The following is a 27,081-nucleotide window of genomic DNA, read 5'->3' on the forward strand; positions in this document are numbered from 1 at the left end:
CAGGACCACCCCAACAAAGGTGTAAGGGCAGATCCTCAGCCGGCCTGAGTAGTAGGGCAAAAAAAGATCGGCCCCAAAGGGGTGTTTTGGTGGAATTGTGAACCTCTCCAAACTCCCTGGGCACGATCAGGGCAGCAGAACCTCGTGTTCTCCTTTCGCCCCTTCCCGCTCTCCTGCTCAAAAAGGGGTTTGGAGCAAAGAGTGGAGGTTGCAGTAAAAGTCACAGAATCCCAGGATCACTGGGGTTGGAAAAGCCCTCCAAGGTCATCCAGTCCAGCCTGTGCCCCATCCCCACCTTGTCCCCCAGCCCAGAGCACTCAGTGCCACGACCAGGCCTTCCTGGGACACCTCCAGGGCTGGGCACTCCAAACCTCCCTGGGCAGCCCCTGCCAAGGCCTCACCACCCTTTCCATGGAGAAATTCCTCCTCCTGTCCAACCTGAGCCTCCCCTGGCACAGCTGGAGGCCGTTCCCTCTCCTCCTGTCCCTTGTTCCCTGGCAGCAGAGCCCGACCCCCCCCAGCTCCCCCCTCCTGTCAGGGGGTTGCAGAGCCAGAAAGTTCCCCCTGAGCCTCCTTTGCTCCAGGCTGAGCCTCCCCAGCTCCCTCAGCCCCTCCTCACAGGACTGATTCTCCAAACTCTCCCCCAACTTCACCATGAATATGTAGATTCTTCACATTAACATAGAAAATGAAGAAACACCTGCACAAGACGGGCCTGCAGCCCCTGAATCCCTCTGCCACCCACTCTCAGCAGGGAGAATCACACACCAGAAAGGGCAGGAAAAGGTTATTAAACACTCCAGTTTCCAGAGGATGCACATCTGAGACATCTGCGCTGCAGAACTGGAGGAGGAAGAGTGGAAGAAGGGAGACTACGAGGGCAAAGTGGGCAACCAAGGCAAATATCTAATATTTAATCATAGAATCATAGAATAGAATCACAGAATCAGCTGGGTTGGAAGGGACCTCCGAGATCATCAAGTCCAACCCTTGATCCAACCCCGCCGTGGTTCCCAGCCCATGGCACTGATGCCACATCCAGTCTTATCTTAAAAACCTCCAGGGATGGAGAATCCACCCCTTCCCTGGGCAGCCCATTCCAATGGCTGATCACCCTCTCTGGGATGAAATTCTTTCTAAACCTTCTCTCATTTTTAAGCTATTCCCCCTTGCCCTGTCAGCCAGGCCCTTGCAAATCTTTCTTCTAGGCTTCCCTTCAGGTCCATATACACGTTTTCCCACTAAGGAAAAAAGGGAACACGTCCTGTGAGGAGACTGCCTTCCCTCAGCCCTCCCTTTATTTTCTTTCCCCTCCTCCCAAAGGTGAAAAACAGGCAGTGTGACAGCCTTTGGTTGGGGATGGGAGCAACAAGGCCCTCATTGTCTCAGACAGGTGTGAGATTGGAATGGATTCAGCAGCCCCGGTATCAGAGCCAGCTCTGGGAGCTGCAAACATACCCCAGCCATCCAGCAATACCACCGCAGCCAGCCAGAGACTCAACAATTTAAGGCTTAAAAGACACACACACACAACATAAATCAGCTGGGGATGGCCCAGCCAACCGTCAGCTCCTTGGGCAGACGCCTGCAGACCGTCTGTGCTCATCAGACCTGGCCTCCTTCTCTTATTGGAAACATTTATTATTATTATTATTATTTTTTTTCAGGTATAAAGATGAGAGAGGCTGGGTGGAGCAGCCGGCCCAGGCACATTTGCTGTTGCCCTGTCTTGCCCCAACAGCCCTCCTTTGCTCAGCCCGTCTCCTGCAGCCGCTCCGTTCCGAGTGCAGGAGGGAAGGAATTACATCTCGGGGAAATGTTTAATGTACAAATACAAAAAAAAAATCACATGGCTGGGCACTCGGTTTGTACCACCCTCCTGAAACAAAACTGCTCCCTGCCATGGGAGCTTGGGAGGCTCTGAACATGATCAAACAAGCACAGGGATTAGCACAGCTGGCCTTCCTTTTCTTTTTCGTTCTTTCTTTTCTTATTTCTTTCTCTCTCTTTCTTTCTTTCTTGTTCTTTCATTTATTTTCTTTCTTCTTTTTTCTTCTTTTTCTGTCTTTCTTTTTTGCTTCTTTTTTCTCTCTTTCTTTCTTTCTCTCTTTCTCTCTCTCTCTTTTGTTTCTCTCTCTCTCTTTCTCTCTTTCTTTCTTTCTGTTTCTTCCTTTCTTTCCTTTCTTTCTCTCTTTCTTTGTTTCCCTCTTTCTCTCTTTTATTTCTCTCTCTTTGTCTCTCTCTTTCTTTCTCTCTTCCTCTGTTTTCTCTTCACCTCTCTCTCTCTTTCTCTCTCTTTTTCTCTTTCTCTCTTTTCCTTTGTCTCTCTCTTTTTTTTCTGTCTTTTTCTTCTTTTTTTTTTTTTTTTTTTTTCCCATGGATGTTTTACCTTCACTTTTACAGGTAAACCTGTTTTAACACTCTTCTCCTCTCTGCCCTTTACTCTCTCACCTGCTTCAACTCAGTCCCTGCTCTAGGTCTGGCCTGGTCAGTCACCCCAGAGACCACCCTGGACACAAGACCCTGGAACAGACACCCAGATATGGCTTAAAAGCTTCAGGAGCTGAGGGGAAACTCTTCCAAAGAGTATTTGAGGAGGAGGGGTAAAAGTGACAAGACACAGGGGATCCATTTGTACCTGGATGGGTGTTAGTTGGCACATCTTGGGTTGCACTCAGTTGAAATGTCTCCCTCCCTTTTCATAGAACTCTTTAGATTGGAAAAGGGCTCCAAGGTCATCCAGCCCACCCTGTGCCCCATCCCCACCTTGTCCCCCAGCCCAGAGCACTGAGTGTCACGTCCAGGCCTTCCTGGGACACCTCCAGAGCTGGGCACTCCAAACCTCCCTGGGCAGCCCCTGCCAAGGCCTCACCACCCTTTCCAGCAGCAAATTCCTCCTCCTGTCCAACCTGAGCCTCCCCTGGCACAGCTGGAGGCCGTTCCCTCTCCTCCTGTCCCTTGTTCCCTGGCAGCAGAGCCCGACCCCCCCCGGCTCCCCCCTCCTGTCAGGGGGTTGCAGAGCCAGAAGGTCCCCCCTGAGCCTCCTTTTCTCCAGGATGAGCCCCCCCAGCTCCCTCAGCCCCTCCTGCTGCTCCAGCCCCTTCCCAGCTCTGTTCCCTTCCCTGCACACACTCCAGCCCCTCCATGTCTCTCTTCCATGAGGTTCCAGACCTGGGCACAGCCCTGGAGGTCCCTCAGCAGTGCCAGCACAGGGGACAATCCCTGCCCTGCGCTGTGCCCACACTGTTCCTGATCCAAACCAGGTTCCATTGGCCTCTTGCCCCCCTGGGCACACCCGGGCTCGTGTCCAGGAGCTGTTGTCCAGCACCCCCAGGGCCTTTCCCTCCAGGCCACTTTCCCAGCGTTCCCTCTTCAGGTTGGCACAAGTGCTCACCTTTAAAATGTGTGGCAGAGCAGCACTTTGTTTGCTGCTGGATTCCTTCCCCCGTGAACTAATTAATACCGAGTTCGAAAATTTGCAAAGGGTTTTTTTGCATGGAAAATTGCTCATGTTTATGTAGGTCCCAGGGATATCAAAGGGCCTGTTCTCCTGAGCAGTTGTTCTCATGCTTTGTTGCAGAACGAGGATCATTGTTGGGGCTTGGGGCTTTGAAAATTAAATGTGCCTTGTGCAATGAGAACTGAAACAAGCACGAGTGTTACCTCAGCTCAGCCAAGCTGTAAATCAGCTCTGCATTAATAAAATAAAGAATTACTTTTTAAAAAATGTCGTCTTTCCTACAGGCCAAAGGATGGAGCAAATTTGCAGCAACTTGCTGGGTAAAGGAATCTTGGTTTCTGTTGTTTTTTGTTGGGAATGACCATCTGAATTTTATCTGCAAGAAGCTGAGGGAGCCTAAACTCACCAAGTTATATATAAAAGCTCTGATAATCGTAGTCAAACATGCAAAGGGCTTAGAAAAATTGGGATTGTTCAGCCTGGAGAAGAGAAGGCTCTGGGGTGGCCTAATTGTGGCCTTCCAGAACATGAAGGATCTACAAAAAAGATGGACAGAGACTATTTCCAGGGGCCTGGAGTGACACAAAAAGGGAGAATGGCTTCAAACTGAAAATCAGCAGGTTTAGATGAGATATGTGGAAGGAATCCTTGGCTGTGAGGGTGGGGAGGCCCTGGCCCAGGTTGCCCAGAGAAGCTGTGGCTGCCCCTGGATCCCTGGAAGTGTCCAAGGCCAGGCTGGATAAACTTGGAGCAACCTGGGCTGGTGGAAGGTGTCCCTGCCCATGGCAGGGGGTGGAACTATATTATTTTAAGGTCCCTTCCATCCCAAACCATTCCATGATTCCATGCAGAGGATGCTAACTCCACTGCTTTATACTCTAAACCCTGTCTAGTGATACAGTCCCATTTTTAGGGTATCTAATCAAAGACACTCAGAACATCTCTTTTTGCAGATATCCAGGCTCCCTGAAAGTTCCTGAGGCTGAGCACCAAGCCCTGGAAACCCTCAAAATCACTGAGCTCGGGCTGAATACCAGACCAAGGAAGGAAAACTCTGAGACAGGCCCAGACACTTCTTGCTGGAAATGAAGCCCGAGCCGAAAGCAAACCCACCATTTTTTAACGGACCTCTTCAACATGCTCCTGTTTTCCAACATTTCCAGGAGAAGGGTTGTATAAACAGGCTGAAAATGGTCAGCTGGAGCTGATGGGCTGGTTGACTCCCTAATGTGCACTTCCCTGGATTGCCTCACCCGGCACATCCCGGCCCATTGTTCTCTGCCTGTGAACAACCTCCGTTTGTTGGGGTCATAATAGACTGAATACACAGGGAAAACTTATTTATAAGTTTGCTCAGGGTGTAGTGTGTACTCAGTGGGATGAAAGGAGCCCTGTGAGCCCTCCAACCACGTGGGATGGTTGGGGAAGATCGGCTTTGACGCAACATCTTGTTAAAGGCACGACAGAGGGAGAGGAGAGGGAGAGAGGGGGGAGAGAGAGGGGCATGACTGGACCTGGGGCTCTGAAAGGAGCCCCCCACCCTGTGGATAAATCCCAGAATTGCTGAGGTTGGAAAAGAGCTTCAAGATCGTGGAGTCTCCCTCCTGTGCCCAATGCCCACCTTGTCCCCCAGCCCAGAGCACTGAGTGCCACGGCCAGGCCTTCCTGGGACACCTCCAGGGATGGGCACTCCAAACCTCCCTGGGCAGCCCCTGCCAAGGCCTGAACACCCTTTCCAGCAACAAATTCCTCCTCCTGTCCAACCTGAGCCTCCCCTGGCACAGCTGGAGGCCGTTCCCTCTCCTCCTGTCCCTTGTTCTGTCTGACCCTGCTCTAGTTCCACCCTCCTTTCAGGGAGCTGGAGAGAGCCAGAAGGTCCCCCCTGAACCTCCTTTTCTCCAGGAAATCCCCCTGGGGAAGGAAGCAGAGACTGTGCCAGCCCTCCTTGGCTGCCACGAGCACGGGCAGCCTCCAGCAGATCCAGAGGGGTTGATTCCACCTCATCCAAACCCGCCTGCACCACCCCAGTCCATGTGGGCTCTGCACGCTGAGTTTGGGGTTTTCACCTCACCAACAAACACTGGAATAAACTCAGGAGGTTCTGGTCTCCTTCTTTCCCCCTCCTTTGTTTTCTAGAGGGCAAACAGCTCGTGTGGCTGCGCTGACTCTGCTCCAACCCCTCAACATTTCAAGTCTGGAGATGCTCAGTTCAGAGGGAAAAGAGCAAATTCAATGACAAAATCCGAGTGGCATCTTCTGGCACCTGGGCAGCACCAGGTGAATAACGAGCTGGTTTCAGTGGGTGTTTGTTTTTAGGGTAAGGAGCCCTTATTTATTTTTTGTTTGTTTTATTTACCATGGAAGGTAATTTGAGCTCTGGTATCAAAACATGTCATGTTCTGCCAAGAGGGGATTAAAGAGGAGAACACTATGGAAAGAAACTGGGTTTGTCAGGAAAGAACTCGGAGAGATTTCGTTCGCTGGAGTTTTGCAATCGGGGCTTTTAATCTTCCTCACAATTGGGACATTCAAAGGTTGAGAATATGCTTTGAGGGCCAGGAGGGGGAATAACCAAAAAACCAAGGAGGAGCTGCCTCAAACACTGAAATGCTGTCAAACTGATGACCAGGTGTTGCCAGCCAAAGTTCGGGATCACAGAATCATGGAATGGTTTGGGTTGGAAGGGAGCTTAAAGATCATTTTATTCCAATCCCTCGTCATGGGCAGGGACACCTTCCACTAGGCCAGGCTGCTCCAAGCCCTGTCCAACCTGGCCTTGGACACTTCAGGGATCCAGGGGCAGCCACAAATTCCCTGGCATGGAAGCACCTGCCTCTGGAGCAGGGACATTGGCTTTGGATATCTCCTGCCGGGGCTGGAGCATCACGGCAGGACAAAATTCCTGCACTGGGTCAGGGAGCAGCTCTGCTTTTCCAGTGGCATCATGGAGAAGGGACTTTGGCACGTGGGGTGGGAGATGATCCAACAAAACAACTCAGAGAGGATCCTTGTGCAAGTTAAAAACCGAGCAGGGGATACTTGTCCCTGCCTGCCAGCTCCTCTTCTCTCAGCAGTATCCATCAGCTCCTGTGCTAAATGGACTGATTAATGAAAAATAAAACTGTGCCTGGGCATGAGCTGCCAAATTTTTAAAGCTGCCTAAACATTCAGTGAGACAGTTAAAGGGATTTATAAAGGCATCTCCACAGTTTTCACCGATTTCTCCGTGGCTTAGGTGCTTGGGAACTCTCAAAAATCACTCCAAGGCACCTTTCTGTTGGGCTGAGTTTTCCTAAACTCCTAAAATCAGACTCTCTATTGCTCCCCCAAAAGAATCACAGAATGACCCTGGCAAAACTCAGAACAAAATACAGATCTCTAAATATCTTAATTTCTGCTTAATTTCCTTTTCTGTGTTTCAAATCGTCCTTGAGGACGCTCAGCGTGGAGGGTAAAATAAAAAACAAAAGGTGTGCGAGGGGGGGAAAGCAGAAGAAAAAATTTGTGCAGGTGAAGATGTTGCTTGGGGACTGAGAACATGTTTGTTGCCTTATCTACTCCTTTTTTTTTTAATCTCAGGAAGTGCCAGGGAACCGGAATATGAAGATTGGTATCTTTGGAATATATCGACACTTGGAAATCTCGTGGATTAAACCACCATTACACAACTCTTTCCATGAGTGCCTTGAGTTGATGAAAAAAGCTAAACAATTTCAAGGCCTTTTTTTTTTTTTTTTGGTATTTTTTTGTTTTATTTTTTGGGGTTGGCTTTGGTTTTTTTTTTGTTTGTTTGTTTGTTTGGTTTGGTTTGGGGTTTGTTTGGTTTTTTTTGTTTGGTTTTTTGGTAGGTTTTTTTTGTTTGTTTGGGGTTTTTTTTGTTTTTGTTTTGGTTTTTTTGTGTGTGGGTTTTTTTTGTTTTTGGTTTGGTTTGGGGTTTTTTTGGTTTTCTTTTTTTGGTTTTGGGGTTTTTTTTGTGTGGGGGGGGTTTTTTTTTTGGTTTTGGTTTTGAGTTTTTTTGGGGTTTTTTGTTGGTTCCCCCCTACCCCCACCCTGAATGTGAGGAGCCAGGGGAGGCTCTTGAGCAAGGCTGAGGCCCTGGAACTGGGAATGCTCCCTGGATTTTTTTGGGCAGGAGTTGGGGAATTTGGATTCCTCACCTCGGGAGAGCACGGAGGAGGCACAAACATGTGGCTGAAGGGGATGGATCCTCGGGGGCCACAGAGGGAACAGAGGATGAATTCCAGTCCTGGAGAGGCTGCAACCAGCACCAGGGGTGGGATTGATCCAGGGACCTGCTCCAGGTGGGAGTTCACAGGCGAAGGTTTGACTTGTTACCAGGATATAACAAAGAGTTGGGAATCACACAATGGTTTGGCTTGGAAGGAACCTTAAAATAATCCAGTGCCACCCCCTGCCATGGGCAGGGACACCTTCCACCAGCCCAGGTTGCTCCAAGTTTATCCAACCTGGCCTTGGACACTTCCAGGGATCCAGGGGCAGCCACAGCTTCTCTGGGAATTCTATCCCAGGGCCTCCCCACCCTCACAGCCAAGAATTCATTCCCAAAATCCCATCTATCCCTGTTTTTTGTCAGTTTGAGTCATTCCCCCTTTTCCTGTCCCTCCAGGCCCTTGGAAATAGTCTTTCTCCATCCTTCCTGTAACTCCTGGGAGGCCACAATTAGGCCACCCCAAAGCTTCTCTTCTCCAGCCTGAACAACCCCAGTTCCCCTTCCTTGACCTGCTGGCCATGTTTGTTTGTTGCCCTCTGCTCGGAAATGTAATAAACAGAAATAATAACAGTAAAAAAAATCAAATATCCCAGTTCCCAAGAGGTCACAGAAGGGATCAGCCCTAAAACCAATTACACTTTGAACACTGAGGAAAACCTGTGCAGGGCCAGGAGTTGGACTCAGGGATCCCTGTGGAAGGAATCCTTGTGCCAGGGCTTCCCCACCCTCACATCCAAGAATTTCTTCCACATATCTCACCTAAATCTACTATTTTTCAGTTTGAAGCCATTCCCCCTACTCCTGTCCCTCCATCCCTTGTCCCAAGTCCCTCTCCAGCTCTCCTGGAGCTCCTTTAGGTGCTGGAAGGAGCTCTGAGGTCTCCCTGGAGCCTTCTCTTCTCCAGGCTGACCAGCCCCAACTCCCCCAGCCTGTCTCCGTGGCAGAGGTACTCCAAGATCAACTTAACAGCTCTCCTGCACTCCAGGGAGAAGATCCCAAACGTTCTCCAGCTTGTCCTGGAGAATTAAACATCCCTTGCTGAGGCCAGCTGTGCAGAGAATTGATTGAATGGAAGAAAACACGAGCCCAGAGAGCATCTCCTGGGCCCTGCAGCCCAGCCACACCTCGTGTTCTGCATTTACAGAGCAAGATCCGGTTTAAATTACATCTTTCCATCCCTGAGAGGCTCCTGGGATTCAGCCAGGGCTGCTCTGGTGCTCAGGAACCACCTTCTGGTTTCCAGCCTGAATTCATCGATGGTCAGCTCACAGGAGAACAACTTGTTGTTGAGCCAACACTGTCCTTCAGCATAAATGGTTCTGCTCCCTCCCTGGTGCTGAACCTCTTCTTGCCTGGAATTATCCTCCCTCTCTGCCTCTGTGTTGGCAAACTGAGTAAATCTGGCTCTGCCAACCCCTCCTTCAAAGTAAGGTCTCGATTCCTCTGCCTGCAACATCCCAACTGTGGGATCTCCAACTGGCCAAACTGGTGGCCTTCCTCTCCTTCCTCCACAGGAATCTCCCAGGGAACAGAGATTTCTAAGGCCAGGCAGAAGGAATTCCTGAGGCTGCTCCTGGGTATTCCCCCCCACCCAGCAGCACAACCAGCAAGGTGTGGGCAGAGATGATGTGTCACAGTGACAGAATTTCATCCCTGTCCAAAGGAGCCTTTGGAGAGGCCCCAAAAATGGCTTTACAGACTTTACAAATCAAGTGAAGACAGGCCCTCCTGCTGTGGGGAGCCTATTTCCACTCAGGGTGAAACAACTGAGTGGAAAACCACGGGCAATATAAGTCATATATAATAACTATATAGTAACTTAAAGTTCTTTAGTTCTGTTATGCACATCTTTATATCATAAAGTCACAGAATCGTGGAATGGTTTGGGTTGAAAGGGACCTTAAAGATCATTTAGTACCACCCCCTGCCATGGGCAGGGACACCTTCCACCAGCCCAGGTTGCTCCAAGCCCCATCTATTTTTGAGTCAGTTTTGGTTTTTTACAGAAAGATAATTGGGCTTGGAGGAATAGAGGAGTGATTTGTGATTCCTGCTGGTGTGAGTTAAAGTAGAGTTTAAGGCTACTGCTTGGAATTTAGCAATATCTGGGGGGTTTTAATGCCTTATTTTGTGCCCCTATAAAAATCATTCTTTGCTCTCTCCAGGGAGAAAGTTTCATTAGAAACTTCCCAGTTGTTTCCAGTTTCTAGAAGTGGTTCGGGATGCAAAGATGGGCAGAAAGTTATAGCAATGAGATGTTCAGTTGTTCTCCTGGAATCACAAAATCCCAGAAGGGTTTGGGTTGGGAGGGACCTTAAAATAATACAGTGCCACCCCCTGCCATGGGCAGGGACACCTTCCACTATTCCAGGTTGCTCCAAGTTTATCCAACCTGGCCTTGGGCACTTCCAGGGTTGTGGAGTCCACAACCTCTTTACTGGAAGGTGTTTGGAGTTGGATGATCCTTAAAGTCCTTTCCAACCCAACCACAATTCCAAGATTCTGTGAAACAGAAGGTTTATATATATTATATATATATATATAATTATATATATATAATATATATATTATATTTATATTTATTCTTAGTAGGGGGTGTGAGAAAGGAGGGATTTTCCCTCAGGGTGGACTTCCACGAGGCTGAATGCCAGAGGAATTGTTCTGTGAGTGCTAACCCAGCTCACAGGACCTCTCCAGATGCAAACTGGGGTTTGTGACACAACAAACAAGAGCCCAGGATGAGTCTGCAGCTCCTGCCACTGTGCTCCTTAGAAAGGAAAACTGAGCTGAGGGGAGGTTAATCATGGTGTTATATAAAATTATTGTCTGCTGAGCAATAACTGAGAATCAAAGAAACATCCTGCACTCTCAGTGAAGAGATATTTCTCTCTATAAAAATTCTTTTGTTTTTTTCCCTGGATCCCTTCCAGCTCCAGAGGTTTGGTTTGCAAATTATTTTGGCAAAGCATCCCAATTTCCATAAACTTTCTGTGATCTCCTGGTGGTGGCCGTGCCACTCCAGCTCTGGGTCCACAACTCCAGGGTGGCTTCACCTCCTTCTTTTTCCCTCCCCTACAGGAGATATTTGGTGGTATTGAAGGGAGGGGAAAGGAGAAAGAGCATCTCTGCCTGTCACTCAGAGCAGGCTCCAGGAATGCATTCCCACCTGGACTGCCCGATCCAGGAGAGGGAGATCCATTAAAGGGGATCTTCCCTGACCAGCAGCAAAATGGGCACAGCCTGGCTCGTGGTGGGGAAACTCTGGGGGTGGAGAGAAGGGCTCCTGCACGTCCAGAAGCGCTGGATTTGGGGAGTTTGGCAGCCCTGTCCATGCTGAGTGGAGATGCCACCCTGGTGCCAGCTCCAACACCACCAGGGAGAGGGAGCAGGGCTGCCAGGGAAGGTGCCAGGCTCAGGCAGAACTTGCTCCACATGTATTTTGGTCAGGTGGTGGATCCAGGGGAAAGGGGATGATCACAGAACCACAAAGTCACAGAATCCCAGAATGTCCAGAGTTGGAAGGGACCCATGAGGATAATCCAGTCCAACTCCTGGCCCTGCACAGGTTCATCCCCAAGAGTCACACCCTGTGCCCCAGAGGATCAGCCTTCTTTCTCTCTTTCTTTCTTTTTCTCTCTTTCTTTGTTTCTTTCTTTCTCTCTCTTTCCTTCTTTCTGTCTCTTTTTTCTTTCTTTCTTTCTTTCTCTGTCTTTCTTTCTCTTTCTTTCTTTCCCTCTCTTTCTTTCTTTCATTTTCTTTCTCTCTTTCTTTTTCTTTTTTCTTTCTCTCTTTCTCTCTCTCTTTCTTTCTTTCTTTCTTTCTTTCTTTCTTTCTTTCTTTCTTTTTCTTTCTTTCTTTCTCTTTCTTTTTCTTTCTTTCTCTTTCTTTCTTTCTTTCTTTTTCTTTCCTTCTTTCTTTTTCTTTCTTTTTCTTTTTCTTTCTTCCTTTCTTCCTTTCTTCCTTCCTTCCTTCCTTTTTCTTTTTTGTTTCTCTCTTTCTCTCTCTCTCTCTCTTTCTGTCTGTCTTTCTTTCTTTCTCTCTCTCTCTTTTTCTTTCTTTCTCTCTTTCTTTCTTTCTCTCTCTCTCTCTTCCTCTGGAAGAGGAGCTCCTGGAGCTCTGGCAGCCTTGGGGCCGTGCCCACTGCCCTGGGGAGCCTGGGCAGTGCCCACCACCCTCTGGGGGAAGAACCTTGTGCTGAGATCCACCCTGAGCCTGCCCTGTCCCAGCTCCAGCCCTTCCCTGGGTCCTGTCCCTGCTCCCACCGAGCAGAGCTCAGTCCCTGCCCCTTCTCTGCCCCTCCTGAGGAACTTGCAGCTGCAGTGAGGTCTCCCCTCAGCTGAACCCCCCAAGAGCCCTCTCTCCACCAGCGCCCCGGGTTGGGGACGAGGAGACGGCGCCGTGTCCGAAGGGAACGTGAATATATCAACATTTAACGTGTTACACCACGGGAAGAGCTGGCAAAGCCCTGCTCCTGAGGGACTGTGGATGTGCCTTGACAGGGAGCTACGAATATGTTCATCCAGACCCTCCAAAGGGCCCCAAAACTGCATTTGGCAGCAGCAGAACGCGGGGGTGGAACCACAACCCCATCAAAGCCCCTCGGGAGCTCCGATTCCCAAATCCACGGCCTGCTCAGCTGCTCTAAAAGTGGAAATATCCCAAAGTGGAGCAGCAGGAGGAACAAAGCCATCGGAATTCCCTGGGTTTAAAGGCTGCCCTTGACTCCCCTCCCGCTCCCGGGAACTCCTGATAAAGTCGGGGCTGTTTTTTTTGGTGGAAGGAGATTCCGGGAGCAAAGGACCTTGAGACGTCTCTCGAGCAGAGCCTGTTGCACCTGGAGGGAGACAAAAGGCCTGGAACAAAATAATCCTCGTGTTTCGGGCTGATTCAAAGGGCTGAGCCTGAAATGATCCCTGCTGGCCTCTGGTTTCCAGGGATTTGGCCATAAAAGTTTGGTCCCAGGTGAAACTTAACATCTAAGGTTACAAAATGTAAGGGGAAAAAAAAGAGAGAACTCGGGTGTTTTAAGGCTATAAAAGCGTAAAAAAGAACCAGAAGCGTGGAGCTTGAGGTGATTGCAGGGATTGTTTCTTTTTTTTATAACTTTATTTTATGTATTTTTTTTCATCTATGGGTAAATTAATAAATGACCGGTTCAAAACATCCAAACATTTGGAAAAAAAAGTTGAAAACATTCCAGGCCGGGTTTGGAGCAACCTTGGATGGTGGAAGGTGTCCCTGCCCATGGCAGGGATTGGGCTGGATGGGCTTGAAGGACCCTTTCAACCCAAACCATTCTATGATTCCTTGAAAATCTTTTGGGCTCATTTGAAAAGAAAAAAAAATTAGTTATGGATATTTTTCATTCTTATTATTTATAATAAATAATATATTTTTATATATATTTATATATAGTATATACTTATATATTTATATATTTATATATATTTATATTTATATATATTTATAGTATATACTTATATATATTTATATATACTATATATTTATATAGAGTATATATATTTATATAATATATAATATTTATAATATATAATATATAAATATATATTTATATATAATATGTGTGTATTGTATAAATTATTAAAAAGATAAATTATTTATAATAAATAACTTAATACTACAATATATAAATCAATATATAATAATATAAATAATAAATAATATTATAACATATTTATGTGTTATATTTATATTATTTCTATTACTTATCACTTCTATTATTGTTATATTGTTATGAAGTGATTGTAAGCACATTTTTTGGGGTGATATTCCTAACTCCCCTAGTTAAGACATTTGTTTATGCATTTTATTAACTCAGCTTCAACAGCTCCAAAAGAATATCTTTGGCCTTGGTGACATTTCAAATATTTTCTACTGGCCTTTAAAAAAAAAAATTGTGCTGTAAAGGAACCTTACATTCACATCTTGAGTTACAGATCGACCTACTCTGGTTAAAATTAAAATCAGGAATTTGGATTTTAGGGCCAAAAATTCAGCTGGGTGTTAAGAGGAGCTTAATATATGTAATATATAATATATAATATATATTGTATAATATATAATATATAATATATATTGTATAATATATAATATATAATATATAATATATATTGTATAATATATATTGTATAATATATATTGTATAATATATATTATATATTGTATAATATATAATATATAATATATTATATATATTGTATGATATATTATATAATATATAGTATATATTATACATAATATTATGATATATATTACATATACTATATACATAATAACATATAATATTAATATATATTAGTATTAACATATATTAATATTATATGTTACATATATAATAAATATAAATAGATATATTTATAAATAGATATAATACAAATAGATGTAAAATCTATAACTATATTTAATATTTATTTAATATTATAAGTATAATGTATAAATATAATATTATAAATTCAATATTTATTTAGTATGTTCAATATTATAAATATATAAAATAAATATAAAATAATATAAATAGATCTATTTATATTTATTATATATAAGACTTCAATGGCTGTGGAGGGTCTAAAAAGCCCCTCAGCCCAGCTCACATGGCTCTGGCTGTTTTCTTTCCCCCTCTGCTCCGAGGAAGGGGTGAGTTGAGGTCGGAGCTTTCCCTGGATCTGCTCATTCCATGAGTGGAGGTCAAACCCTCGGCCCTGACACGCTCGGTTCTGGGCACAAAGTGATTTTTTCAGCTCAACTCAAACCATGTGTGATGTGGTGGGGGCTCCTCCTCCTCCCCTCCTGTTCCCCCCTTTTTTTTTCCTGTGGGTTAAACCTTTCAAGTGAACAGGTGGACTTTTCTGCCTCCCCTGTGATATGAAAGAAGCAGAAAACTCGATTACAGGCGATTTATGGTCTCTTTGACTCGCTGGGATTTGTGTCCCTGACACGAGAGGCTTCGAGCTCAGAGTCCAGACTTGGTAAAACAGGCAGTTAGAATTAACCTCGAGCCTTTTCTGGATGAAAACCTCAAATAAACAGCGGTTTAGTGGCGTGGCAACCTGCCCCTTTAAATCCTGACGTGTCTGTTTTTGAGTCAGTTTTGTGTTTTTTTTACAGAAAGATAATTGGGTTTGGAGGAATAGAGGAGTAACTTGTGATTCCTGCCGGTGTGAGTTAAAGCAGAGTTTAAAGCTACTGCTTGGAATTTAGCAATGTCTGGGGGTTTTAATGCCTTATTTTGTGCCCCTATAAAAACCACTCCCTGCTCTCTCCAGGGAGAAAGTTCCATTAGAAACTTCCCAGTTGTTTCCAGTTTCTAGAAGTGGTTCGGGATGCAAAGATGGGCAGAAAGTTATAGCAATGAGATGTTCAGAAGTTCTCCTGGAATCACAAAATCCCAGAATGGTTTGGGTTGGGAGGGACCTTAAAATAATCCAGTGCCCCCCCCTGCCATGGGCAGGGACAGCTTCCATAGACCAGTTGCTCCAAGTTTATCCAACCTGGCCTTGGACACTTCCAGGGATCCAGGGGCAGCCACAGCTTCTCTGGGAATTCTATCCCAGGGCCTCCCCACCCTCACAGCCAAGAATTCCTTCCCAATATCCCACCTAACCCTGCTTTTTGTCAGTTTGAGTCATTCCTCCTTGTCCTGTCACTCCAGGCCCTTGGAAATAATCTTTCTCCATCCTTCCTGTAAGTTCCCTTCAGGTCCTGGGAGGCCACAATCAGGTCACCCCAAAGCTTCTCTTCTCCAGGCTGAACAACCCCAATTCCCCTTCCTTGACCTGCTGCCCATGTTTGTTTGTTGCCCTCTGCTCGGAAATGTAATAAACAGAAATAATAACGGTAAAAAAACCAAATATCCCAATTCCCAAGAGGTCACAGAGGAGATCAGCCCTAAATCCAATTACACTTTGAACACTGAGGAAAACCCGTGCAGGGCCAGGAGTTGGACTCAGGGATCCTTGTGGGTCCCTTCCAACTGGGGATATTCTGTGATTCTGTGGAAAAATGATGGTGCTGGAGCTCTTTCCCACCCTATTCCCTTTCCCACCCTTTCCCTTTTCCCCACTGACCCTGAGAAGATGAGCCCTGGAAGTCAAAAGGCGACTGCAGCAGAGATGGTCCCAAATGAGGGAGCTTCACTTTGGGGTTTGTTTTGTGGGCAGTGACCACAAGCCTCAAGGTGCTCAATGGACAACACACATTTTGGAGCCAGGGGGAAAGAGAAACCAGGAGAACAGGAGGGTATCCATGAGGAAACCTCAGTGGTTCCATCACTGTCTCTTCCTGGGCTGCATCCCGGGGTAAAACCCATTAAAATGCTGTTTGTAAAGAGCAAAGCAGAGCAAAGCTGTTTGTGGGGAGAGCAGCTGGATCCATGGCTGGGTGTGAAAACCCATGGATCTGCTGCTGGGCAGGAGAGGGACTTCCCCAGGGAGCCAGGGAAGAGGGATCCTTGGTGTTAAACCCGATACTCTGCTAAGCACCGAGAGTTCCCAAGAAGCTGAGGAATGTGAGTGTGCCACCCACACCTACACCCACGTGGTGTCAGCCACGAAAATATCCGTGTTTTCTTTCCCAGGAGCACAGGAGAGACCCAAAGGGGTTCACTCTGCAGGGCAGGGAAGGGAGAGATGGGATTGTGAGGGGCTGGGTTGGATCCTCCACCTGGGCAGGGAAGGAGCTGGGTGGTCCTTCCACCTTCTCTTTGTGCTTTGCCTGGCACAGGATAAAGTGGGCTGGTTGGCCAGGAGTAAAAATCAGTAGGTTTTTAGTAGGTTTAGATTAGATATTGGAAGAAATCCTTCTCTGTGAGGGTGGGGAGGCACTAGCAGAGATTTCCCAGAGAAGCTGTGGCTGCCCCTGGATCCCTGGGAGTGTCCAAGGCCAGGTTGGATAGGGTTGGAACAACCTGGTGTGATGGAAGGTGTCCCTGCCCATGGCAGAGGGTGAAAATAGATGATTAAGGTCCCTCCCAACCCAAACTATTCCATGATTTTATGACGACTTCTCAAACATACCTGAAAACCAGCAGCTTTGCAACAGATTTCACTAAACCAAAGACCTTGTAAACCTCAGGAATAAAAGAATGTAACTAGTCTTGCCTTAGGTAAACGATACAACCTTTCCTGCTTGCAAGAAAGAACACCCTGCTCTTAAAAATTAATGCCAAAACAAGAACTTATTTTGATTCACAGAAACCATTTCTTTCCAAAACCCCAGTGCTGAACCCTGACCGAGCCCATTTCATTCTGGGTGGAAGAACAGAGGAAAAACTCCCCCAGGAACAGCACCTGCTAAAAATGAACACTGTCCACACACTCTTTTTTGGGTGCATCTGCCCATGAACCTGCATTCTGACGGTAACAGCTGGTGCTGAGTGTCCTGACTCGCTGCTCCCCGAGTTTCAGCTCATCCCAGGGACACATCCCTGGTTTTAGCAGGGACAGGCTCGGCTCTAGGGGTGGCAGGGGAGATTCCAAGCTGGATGACCGGGTTTCACTGGCACCACTGAGCAAATCAGGCTGCTGAGTCACCACTTTGCACGTTTTCATTCAAACAAAACCCTCTGGAAAACCACAGAAATCCACCCTAAGGATGCCTCAGCACTAAGAGGTTGGTTTTGGGGGATGAAGACCTTTGCAAAGCTCCCTGGGAAAGGTCAAAGCAAGGTGTTGACGGTGTTTCTCTCTCACCCAAGCACACTAATTGACAAATATCCATCGGGAAATACACCTCCACGTGGAAAAAGCCCTGGCATGATGCTTCTTTGCAAGGAGAACAATGGATTTTAAGGTGTTACAGTTCTGGCAAGGACAACAAAACAGCTGCACTGAGCTGGGAAGAGAGACAGTATGGACCCCTTCAAATCTGCCACATCCAAATTCAGCTGGAATGACAAAGGGAACACATTTCTACCCATTCCCTGTTGCTGCTCTCTGCACTGGGATCCTCTGTGTGTCAACCAGCAGCCACAGGGACAGCACAGAGGGAGCACAGGAGGGATGTCCCACCTGCTGGAGCACTTTTTCCCCAGGAAAAGCACAAACCATGAATCCTTTCCCCACTCTCTTAAGAGCTGTTCTGTGGTCACAACCGTGCAAAGCATTTTTGTTGTCCATTGGTTTCCAGCTTTATGAGATATCCTTCAAATCCTTCTCCTGGAAGGCCGTGACACCACACTTTGGAGTAGGAATGGCTTTTCAAAACACACACACACACGTGTCAGGAAACCCCTCTTTGCACTCATTAAAGGGTGAAAGGTATCCAAGGAGGGCCCAGAAGGGATGGGAGGGGGTCAACGGTCGGCAGGCTCAGGGCTGGGGAAGGTGGAGGCAGGTGAGCAGGGGGGAGGATTTCGGGTACTTACCCTGGATCTGGCTCTGAGGCTGAGGGTTAAAAGCAGTGGAGTGGTTCAGGGAGGCCCGTGGGTTGGCTGTGGGGGCTGGGTGGTGTGGGCTGACCCTCATGGCCGTGCGACGCAGCTGCTCCAGCTCGCTCAGGCGCTCGGAGAAGGACAAACTGCCGGGCTTTGTCTGCTCATCTATTTTCTGACGGTGTCCTGTTGTGGGGAGGAGGGGGGAAAACCATCAGAAAATCTCACTGGTACCCGAGGTCTGTTGGTTTGGTTTATTCTTTTGGGTTTTTTCCCCCCTTTGTTGTTTTTTTTTTTAACCCCTGATCCGCCGGTAAAGTCTCTCCTCCGGGACTGTCTGAAATTTAGAGCTGCAACAACTTCTCTGCAGGAACAGGAGGCATGAGGCATGAATTGCATCGTGGTCTGGTCCTGAAGAACCAGATCCACTGAAAATTTCAGTGCCTTCCTGCACCTCCCACGAGGAGAGAAGGGGTTTCTAAAAGGAGGAAAAATGTCGAGTGACCCCCGTGCTAAACCTGCACTGGAATAACTCCTCAAAAATCCAACCCCAGATTGTCACAAGGCACCATAATTAGACAAGTGCTGCAGGGCTATAAAATAACAAACCCAAGCAAGTCCTATTTTTTGGAGTCTTTTACAGTGGCTTTACGGGCAGGAATAGGAAATAAAATCCAGAAGAAGTGGAAGAGTCAAAAGTGGAATCATGAATCCACATCAGGAGCTTCAGGAATGTGAGGTCCCACCAGACATCCAGCTCCAAGAGAGTAAATGCTGCTTTTACAGCATCAGTTAGTGAAGAGGGGTCTTGGAATTAGAGGGTCCAGAGCTCCCTGGAGCAGCCTTTGGAGCACAGTCTCCAGGAAGCTCCAGGGCTGGGAGAGGACAGGGAAGGTGCTGGAGAGCCCAAGCTGCAGGACAGCGTTGGGCACATCCAAATTCAGCTGGAATGACAAAGGGAACACATTTCTGCCTGTTCCCTGGAGCTGCTCTCTGCACTGGGATCCTCTGTGTGTCAACCAGCAGCCACAGGGACAGCACAGGGGGAGCACAGGAGGGATGTCCCACCTGCTGGAGCACTTTTTCCCCAGGAAAAGCACAAACCATGAATCCTTTCCCCACTGTCTTAAGAACTGATCTGTGGTCACAACTGTGCAAAGCATTTTGGTGTCCATTATTTTCCAGCTTTATGAGATATCCTTCAAATCCTTCTCCTGGAAGGCTGTGACACCACACTTTGGGGTAGGAATGGAAACCTCCCCCAGCAAGCTTGTGTTTGGTGGGATGTTGGAAACAGGGAAAAAAAAGCCCATTCCCAAAAAGAGCTTTTCCTTCTGAAAGGTCACAGGAAACAGCCCTTCAGCAGAAAGCCCCAAATCACACAGGTTCTGCTTTCTAAGGTGCTCTCTCCAAATGCAGGGCAGGGTAAAAGAATCATCATGGAATCATGGAATGGTTTGGGTGGGAAGGGAACTTAAATATGATTCAGTTCCAAACCTCCTGCCACGGGCAGGGACACCTTCCACCAGCCCAGGTTGCTCCCAGCCCCATCCAACCTGGTCTTGGACACTTCCAGGGATCCAGGGGCAGCCACAGCTTCTCTGGCCAACCTGGGCCAGGGCCTCCCCACCCTCCCAGCCAGGAATTCCTTCCCAATATCCCATCTAACCCTACTCTCTGTCAGTTTGAAGCCATTCCCCCTCGTCCTGTCCCTCCATCCCTTGGAAATAGTCTCTCTCCATCTTTCCTGGAGCTCCTTCAGGTCCTGGAAGGCCACAATCAGTTCCCCCCAAAGCTTCTCCTCTCCAGGTTGAACAATCCCAGCTCTCCCAGCCTTTCCAAAGGGACTGACTGGAATGAGGACATTCCTTGACCCCAACTGGATTTAGTCAATGGAGTAGCATCCCCAGCTCCAAAAATCTCATTTTCACACCTTCTACTTGGGGACCTTCTTGCAGAGCAGTGGATGCCACTGTCCCTCCTTTTCCCCCAAACCCAACCCATTTCTGCAGCTTGGATTTGCCTCAGGAAATCATCTGCCTCATGAATATTCATGGTTATCCCTTCCCTTCTTCCCACTGGACACTGTCACCCTGTCAGGAATGCAATGTCAGTGATAAATCTCCAGCCCAGAGGTCAAATATCTTTTTTTTTTCTCTACTTGTTCCCTTGAAGAAACGAGGGGACTTGTGACAGGATGAGGTGGAATGGCTTCAAACTGAAAGAGGGCAGGTTAAGATCAGATGGCAGGAAGAAATCCTTCCCTGAGAGGGTGAGGAGGCCCTGGGATAGAATTCCCAGAGAAGCTGTGGCTGCCCCTGGATCCCTGGAAGTGTCCAAGGCCAGGTTGGACAAACTTGGAGCAACCTGGGCTGGTGGAAGGTGTCCCTGCCCATGGCAGGGGGTGGCACTGGATGGGCTTTAAGGTTCCTTCCAACCCAAACCATTCCATAATTCCATGAGAAGGTGGCATTATCCCTGCTTTCTGTGGAACACCATGATCTGATGTCTGTCTGCTCCTGATTTTCCTTTCCCTGTTGGAAGAGTTGCCCTCTGCAGCTTCCTTTGCACCTCCAACCTCCCTGCAGGGAGGTGCCCAGTGCTGTTCCTCCCTCAGCTCACAGAAAGACTGGTACAAAACTCCTAAAAACAACCCACTGTGCCCTATTCCACACCCCCCCTCCATAGCACTGAATCCACCAGCATTCCCAAAAATCCAGCTTCCAACACTGAATAAGCAGCAAAAGTCCTCTGGAGAGCCCAGCACTCCTCCACAGAGGCCTCTTTCAAGCCACCCCAACAGCTCCATTTTATGCACTACGAGGAAAATGTGCATTTAAAAGCAGTTCCCAGTAGCTGCATTTCTAAAATTAAATTTTATAACTCGGCTCCTGGTTCCAAATGGCAGTGGCTGGGCCTTTCTTCCTGCTGCCAGGGCCCTTTGGCACGGCTCAAACGGGCTCAGATTCCACACTGTGCTGTAAATTGTCCCGAGGGGAGTGGGGGAGGAATTAAAATATAAAAAGACATATTATATAGAAGCGGTTTCGTCATTAAAGAGACCCATTAGGGCTTCAAAAAATAAACAAAAAGAAAAGAAAAGAAAAGAAAAAAGAAAACAAAGCAAAACAAAAAGAGGGGAGAAGCAAAGACAGATGAAAAGGACTTTTATCTGCCATTCTGGTTGGTCAAGAGCAAAGGTTTCATTTGTCAGCAGAGCAGAGCTGGAAGCTGCCTCCAGCCTTGGGCTGCTGACCCTGGACTGGAAAGCCAACATGCAGAGTCATACAAGATGTGTAAAATACCTCATGCATTTGGATTATTTTTAAGCTTCAGCAGGCTCAGCCCAGGGCTTGCAGAGCCAAGAGCCACCAGACCCTTCCAAATCCGTCCCCTTGATGTCACTTATTCCTGATTTCAAATGCTCCTCGGACATCTCCTGCTCCTGGGTGAGGGCACAGATGCCCAGAGTGACCCCCCTGCCACCTTCCCTTCCCTTCCCACGTCCCAGCAGTGCCAGCCCCTGTGCCAACAGCCTCTTGTGGAGCTGAGCAGCTCCTCTGAGGCCAACAGGACGAGGGCTGCTGAGGCAGGAATTCACTCCCTGCTCTGAGTCTCGCTCAGGGACTGAATTTGTGCCAGGCTGGCACACAACACTGGGCAGGGCAGACAAAGCCCAGCCTGCTCTGGTAAATTAAGCCAGGTTTAGTGTCCTCCCCAGGTCACCACAGGGCATCCTGTTCCCAGGCTGGATCCCTCCAAGCTGGTGGGAGGATCTGTGCCTGTCTCACACGATCCCTGAGGTTGGAAAAGCCCTCCAAGGTCATCCAGTCCAGCCTGTGCCCCATCCCCACCTTGTCCCCCAGCCCAAAGCACTGAGTGCCATGTCCAGGCCTTCCTGGGACACCTCCAGGGCTGGGCACTCCAAACCTCCCTGGGCAGCCCCTGCCAAGGCCTCACCACCCTTTCCAGCAGCTAATTCCTCCTGATGTCCAACATTCCTCCTGATGTCCAAGATCTGTACTCTGCACCCGCCAAGTAAAATCTTTGCCCCCACCTGCCCCAGAGCTTCCCCCTGAATTTTGGGCATTGCAGGGGTTGTTTGAGCCTTCACCCTTCTCCATGGAGCCTCTTCCATAGCCTGGGGATCCCAGTGGTGCATCAGCACAGCCAAGCTCTGCCTCACCCCTCGGGCTCGTGGGAATTCCACTCGTGTCATCGCACTCAGGGAAGAAAGACCAGCACCAACAGTTCCCAGGGGAACTCTGCTGCTGTTTTGGGGCTAATTTTGGGTGGGAAACGCTTAAAATCAACGCCAGGCAATTGTCACCTCAAGATGTAACTCCAAAAGTGGCTCTTCCCACCCCGCCAGCCCTGATCAGAGGAGCTGTTTCAGCTTTCCTCCCCTCCTGAGAGCTGCAGGTAACATTGGGAAAATGTCCCAAACAGGAATGGTTTTCCCAAGCCACCCTACATGCACGGGCAGAGCTTTGTGAGGGTGACTTTTGTTCTGGTGTTTATTAGCTTCACTTTGAAGTTCCCCTCTAAACACAGAGCAGGCAGGTTGTCCTCAGCTCACCCCTGCAAAGCCCAGGACTGTCATTATCCCCCTTTTATAGGTGGCAAACCCAAGGACAGAGGAATTAGGTGACTTGCCCCCAGCCAGGCAGTGACCCCGTGGCTCCTCTTCTGACCACAAGCCCAGGCTTCCCTTTTTCCAGGAGAGCAGGATGAAAAAGAGCAGCAGGAATGTGCTTGGGAGCTGGTTTGGCTCTGCTGAGCCAGCAGTTTGGCCACGAGGAGCTGGCCCAAAGCAGACAGGATTTTGTGGAAGTAAATCCAGCCTCCAGCTGCTGAAGGAAGGCCTTGGCACGGGGTTTACACGAGACCTCTCGCACTCCCTGTGTCTCCATGGTTTTTTTCGGACAAGGATCAGTTTGTAGGGACCAACAGAGAAAAGAAAAGGCAACATTTTTCCTTCCCCCCCCCCACCTTGGCTTGCAGGGTCGAGATTTGAGAGGCTGGAATAAAGAGGACATCCAGCCAGCTTGGTTAAACCACAGGGTTTGGGGGCTTTGAGGTTGACACAGCAGCTTCCCTGCTCTCCAGTGACTCCCTGCTTTGCCTGAGGGACTCCCCAGGTAGCTTTTTGCACCTTTCTTGGGTGTTCTTGCACCCTGAGCAACTGGTGCTTTTTTTCCCCCTATGTTTTAACAGCAGTTAAACAACACTGTGAGGGTTTTTTTAACTCACTTCTTCTTTGGAAAAAACCAAACCCACGTGGACGCTGCAGGTGGAGCAAAAAATTGCACAAAGGGGGAATCCTGCCCCAGAACAAACCAGGGCAGGTGGGAGAGTCTGGATCAAGACCCTTTTGCCTGATATGCACTAGAAAATGAACTTCAGTTCACGGAATCACAGAACAGTTGGGTTTGGAAGGGACCTCTGCAGATCCTCCAGTCCAAGGCAGGGTCACCCAGACACAGGAACGTGTCCAGGTGGGTTTGGAATGTCTGCAACAGAGGGAGACTCCACGACCTCCCTGAGCAGCCAGTTTCTTATTTTCTGCCCTAACTGCAGGCTCAGAGCCCTTTTGGTCCCTGCTACACTCCTTATTTGTGCTGGGAGAGCTCCAGTGGGGAAAGTCCTTGGGAAAAAGGCCCTGGAGAGGCTCTGCTCTCCCTTGCTCTGACTGACTGTGAGGGGGCTTTGAGGCTTTTTTTTTTCTACCATATCCCTTTCCAGTGCTGCCTCGGTGAGGTCAGGAGGGTTTTTTTTTTTTTAACATGGAATATTACACAAGGAGGGCAGAGAAAACATTGGCCCTTCCGATACTTTTACAGCCACGCAACATGAAAGTGCCTTCCCTCTTTAATGGGAGGGAAATGCAGCTTTATAGACTCCAAGAGACCGTGGAGACTTGGCTTGGCCCACAGCCAACTGGTTGGGGCTCTGGAAGAGGAAAAGACGGGAACAAAGTGCTTTGGAAGCCCCTGGGGTTGTGCCCATCGAGAATGGTGGCTCGGTTTGGGATTCACACCGTGGTGGGCCCCACAGGGACCACAGCAGTGCTCCAGGTGCACAAAAAGAAACAGGTTTCCTATTTTAACCTGGTTTTTAAAAGTGTCATCAGATGCCTTTTGGGTTCAGAGGGGGAGAAGGGGGTGAAACAGAGGGTGAAGAAAGGGTTCGCTGCTCTTATCCTGCCACCTGAAGACAACAAAATTCTTGTGGGAATCCAGGACCATTTTATAAGCAAACAGTGCTGGGATGGATTAATGGACATCCCTGCCCATGGCAGGGGGTTGGAACTAAGTGATCTTTAAGGTCCCTTCCAACCCAAACCATTCTATGATTCTGTGATTTTTTTTTTTTCTCTTTTAATCATCACAGGATGAGTCCAATCTCCTGTCACCTGCTCTCATCCACTCACAGATCCGACTATCCATGACCTGAGGGAAGGGCTGGAGCTGGGACAGGGCAGGCTCAGAGTGGATCTCAGCACAAGGTTCTTCCCCCACAGGGTGGTGGGCACTGCCCAGGCTTCCCAGGGCAGTGGGCACAGCCCCAAGGCTGCCAGAGCTCCAGGAGAGTTTGGACAACGCTCTGAGGGACAGGGTGGGGTTAGTGGGGTGTCCTGGTTGTACTGGATGATCCTCAGGGGTCCTTGCAGCTCAGGATATTCCATGATTCCATGATTCTCTTTGCAGCTGGTTCCTCAGAGCTACAAACACCCACCAAAGGTTTGGGCTCACGTGTGACAGAGGCTCGAGGCTGCTGAGCAGCCAGGCCAGAGGCTCCTGAGCAGAAGCACCACAGCTTTTCCTGTGTATCATCCACATCTTTTCTGCCCCAAATCCTCACAAAGAGAATAAAGGGAATGTTCCTTGTCCTAGGGACAGGGATGGGGCAGCGTGTGGTGAGCAGTCGCTTCTCTTGGGTTTTATTTCTCTCCTTTTGTTGTCTCCCTTTTATTTGTTATTTTTTTCCCCCTCATAATTTCAATCATTAAACCCCTCTTATCTCAACCCGTGGGTTTTTCTTTCCCAGTTTTCCTCCCCATCCCTCCCTCAGGACTGAGGGAGCGGCCGCGTGGTTTAAACCCTGCCTGGGGTTAAACCACAACAGGGGAGTTTAACTAAGCCGAGCCTTTTCTCCCTGAATTCCTCCCCCTTCTATCCTCTGTCTGCCCCCCCCTCCCCTTTCCCGTGTGGAAATGGAAACTTTTCACACCCAAAAAGTGGATTAAACACAGGAAAACACAGCTTCTGGCCAGACTTTCCCAAAGTAGGGGGTGAGTGATGAGATCCGACGGTTTAATTTAAGGAAAAGTGCTTTGGAAGCACCGTTGGACCTCGATCCAAGCATCTCCTGTGTTCAGGCCCTTGGTTTGGCTCCAGCTCTAGTGGGGTAGAAAATAACCCACGTCTCATTGTGCCTGGGTAATAAAGTGCTGAACATTGTTCTGTACCGTGGAGCTCAAATTAACGCAATTATTTTGTACTTAGTGAAGGATGGGAAGAAAATATAACCCTTTCTTATTAGTCTAGGAAGTGAGCACTGTATGTTTAGTGCAAAACATGATATATTCTTGTAAAAAAAAAATAAAAATGAATGCCCCTGGATCTCTGGAATTGTCCAAGGCCAAGCTGGATGGAACTTGGAGCAACCTGGGCTGGTGGAAGGTGTCCCTGCCCATGGTAGGGGGTGGAACTGGATGATCTTTAAGCTCCCTTCCAACCCAAACCATTCCATGATTCTATAAATTAAAGTATAATCCTTCTATATTACTCCCAAGCTGAGAAATGCTTGAAAATCAACTATGCTGCTGGCAATAAAAGCATATTTATTTTGCTAACAGCAGAAACGGAGCCTTGAGTGCATAGATCAGCATTTTTTTTCCCTATGTGCACATATCCCAGATATAAAATCTTCATACACCCTGATTTCCCATCTGCACATCAGAAGGCTCAGTTTGGGACAGTGTCAGAGCTCACCAACCTCTTGTCCAGTGCTAAAAACATAACGTAAAAAATCCCTAAAAAAAGGAATTACACACGTTGTAGGATATTTCCTATTTCCTCAGCAAGAAGCATTAGAGCTGTGCTGAGGACAAATGAGGCAGTCAGAGCCTCAAGAAGGTTCATCAGCAATTATATGTATTTTTTGGCTGTTTTTCCTGTGTGCTGGACAGCACAAAGCCTCATTTCCAGACAGCAGGAACGCCGTGGCAGACAGGATATTATCCTCAGCATTTTCATGCCGTGCCTGTAATTACCAGCAGGATCAGTGCTGGTCATCAGAGCTCACCTGACTGCAGGCATGAGGCTCTGGAAGTGTGGGAATGAGGCTGGATATGCCATGACTGGGTGCCAGGCTGACATCCAACCACCCTGGGACGCTGGGAAGCCCTTCCAGATGCGCTTCTCCTACACCCCTCCCCTGGCAACCCTCGCCCCTGTCTGGAAAAATCTGCTCCTCACTCCGAGTAACTGCAGACAAAACACATGTTTTAAGGTACAATTCTTTTGCTGAGTATTGAATTTTTCCACTGGTCACTCCAATTTTCACCGTGTGTTCAACGAGTGACACCAACCAGGTGACCAAAGATTGACACAGCAGCTTCCCTGCTCTCCAGTGACTCCCTGCTTTGCCTGAGGGAATCCCCAGGCAGCTTTTTGCACCTTTCTTGGGTGTTCTTGCACCCTGGTTCTTTTTTTTCCCCCCTATGTTTTAACAGCAGTTAAAGAACATTTTGATTAATTTTTTTTCTCACTTTTTCTTTGGGAAAAAACCCAAACCCACGCGGACGCTGCAGGTGGAGCAAAAAATTGCACAAAGGGGGAATCCTGCCCCAGAACAAACCAGGGCAGGTGGGAGAGTCTGGATCAAGACCCTTTTGCCTGATATGCACTAGAAAATGAACTTCAGTTCACGGAATCACAGAACAGTTGGGTTTGGAAGGGTCCTTTGCAGATCCTCCAGTCCAAGGCAGGGTCACCC

General features: G+C 48.1%; 1 protein-coding gene across 2 annotated transcripts in view; it reads right to left on the minus strand.

Moving 5' to 3' along the window:
* RUNX1 (RUNX family transcription factor 1) overlaps positions 1-27,081 on the minus strand; it is a 188,583-nt gene that overhangs the window by 23,467 nt on the left and 138,035 nt on the right. For both annotated transcript variants that reach the window (XM_032680123.1, XM_032680124.1), the window contains one exon: positions 18,073-18,264. In XM_032680123.1, coding sequence (XP_032536014.1) covers positions 18,073-18,264 — 192 coding nt within the window. The remainder of the gene's footprint in view (positions 1-18,072; positions 18,265-27,081) is intronic.

The sequence above is a fragment of the Chiroxiphia lanceolata genome, chromosome 2 (genome assembly GCF_009829145.1).
Source record: "Chiroxiphia lanceolata isolate bChiLan1 chromosome 2, bChiLan1.pri, whole genome shotgun sequence".
Lineage (NCBI taxonomy): Eukaryota > Metazoa > Chordata > Aves > Passeriformes > Pipridae > Chiroxiphia > Chiroxiphia lanceolata.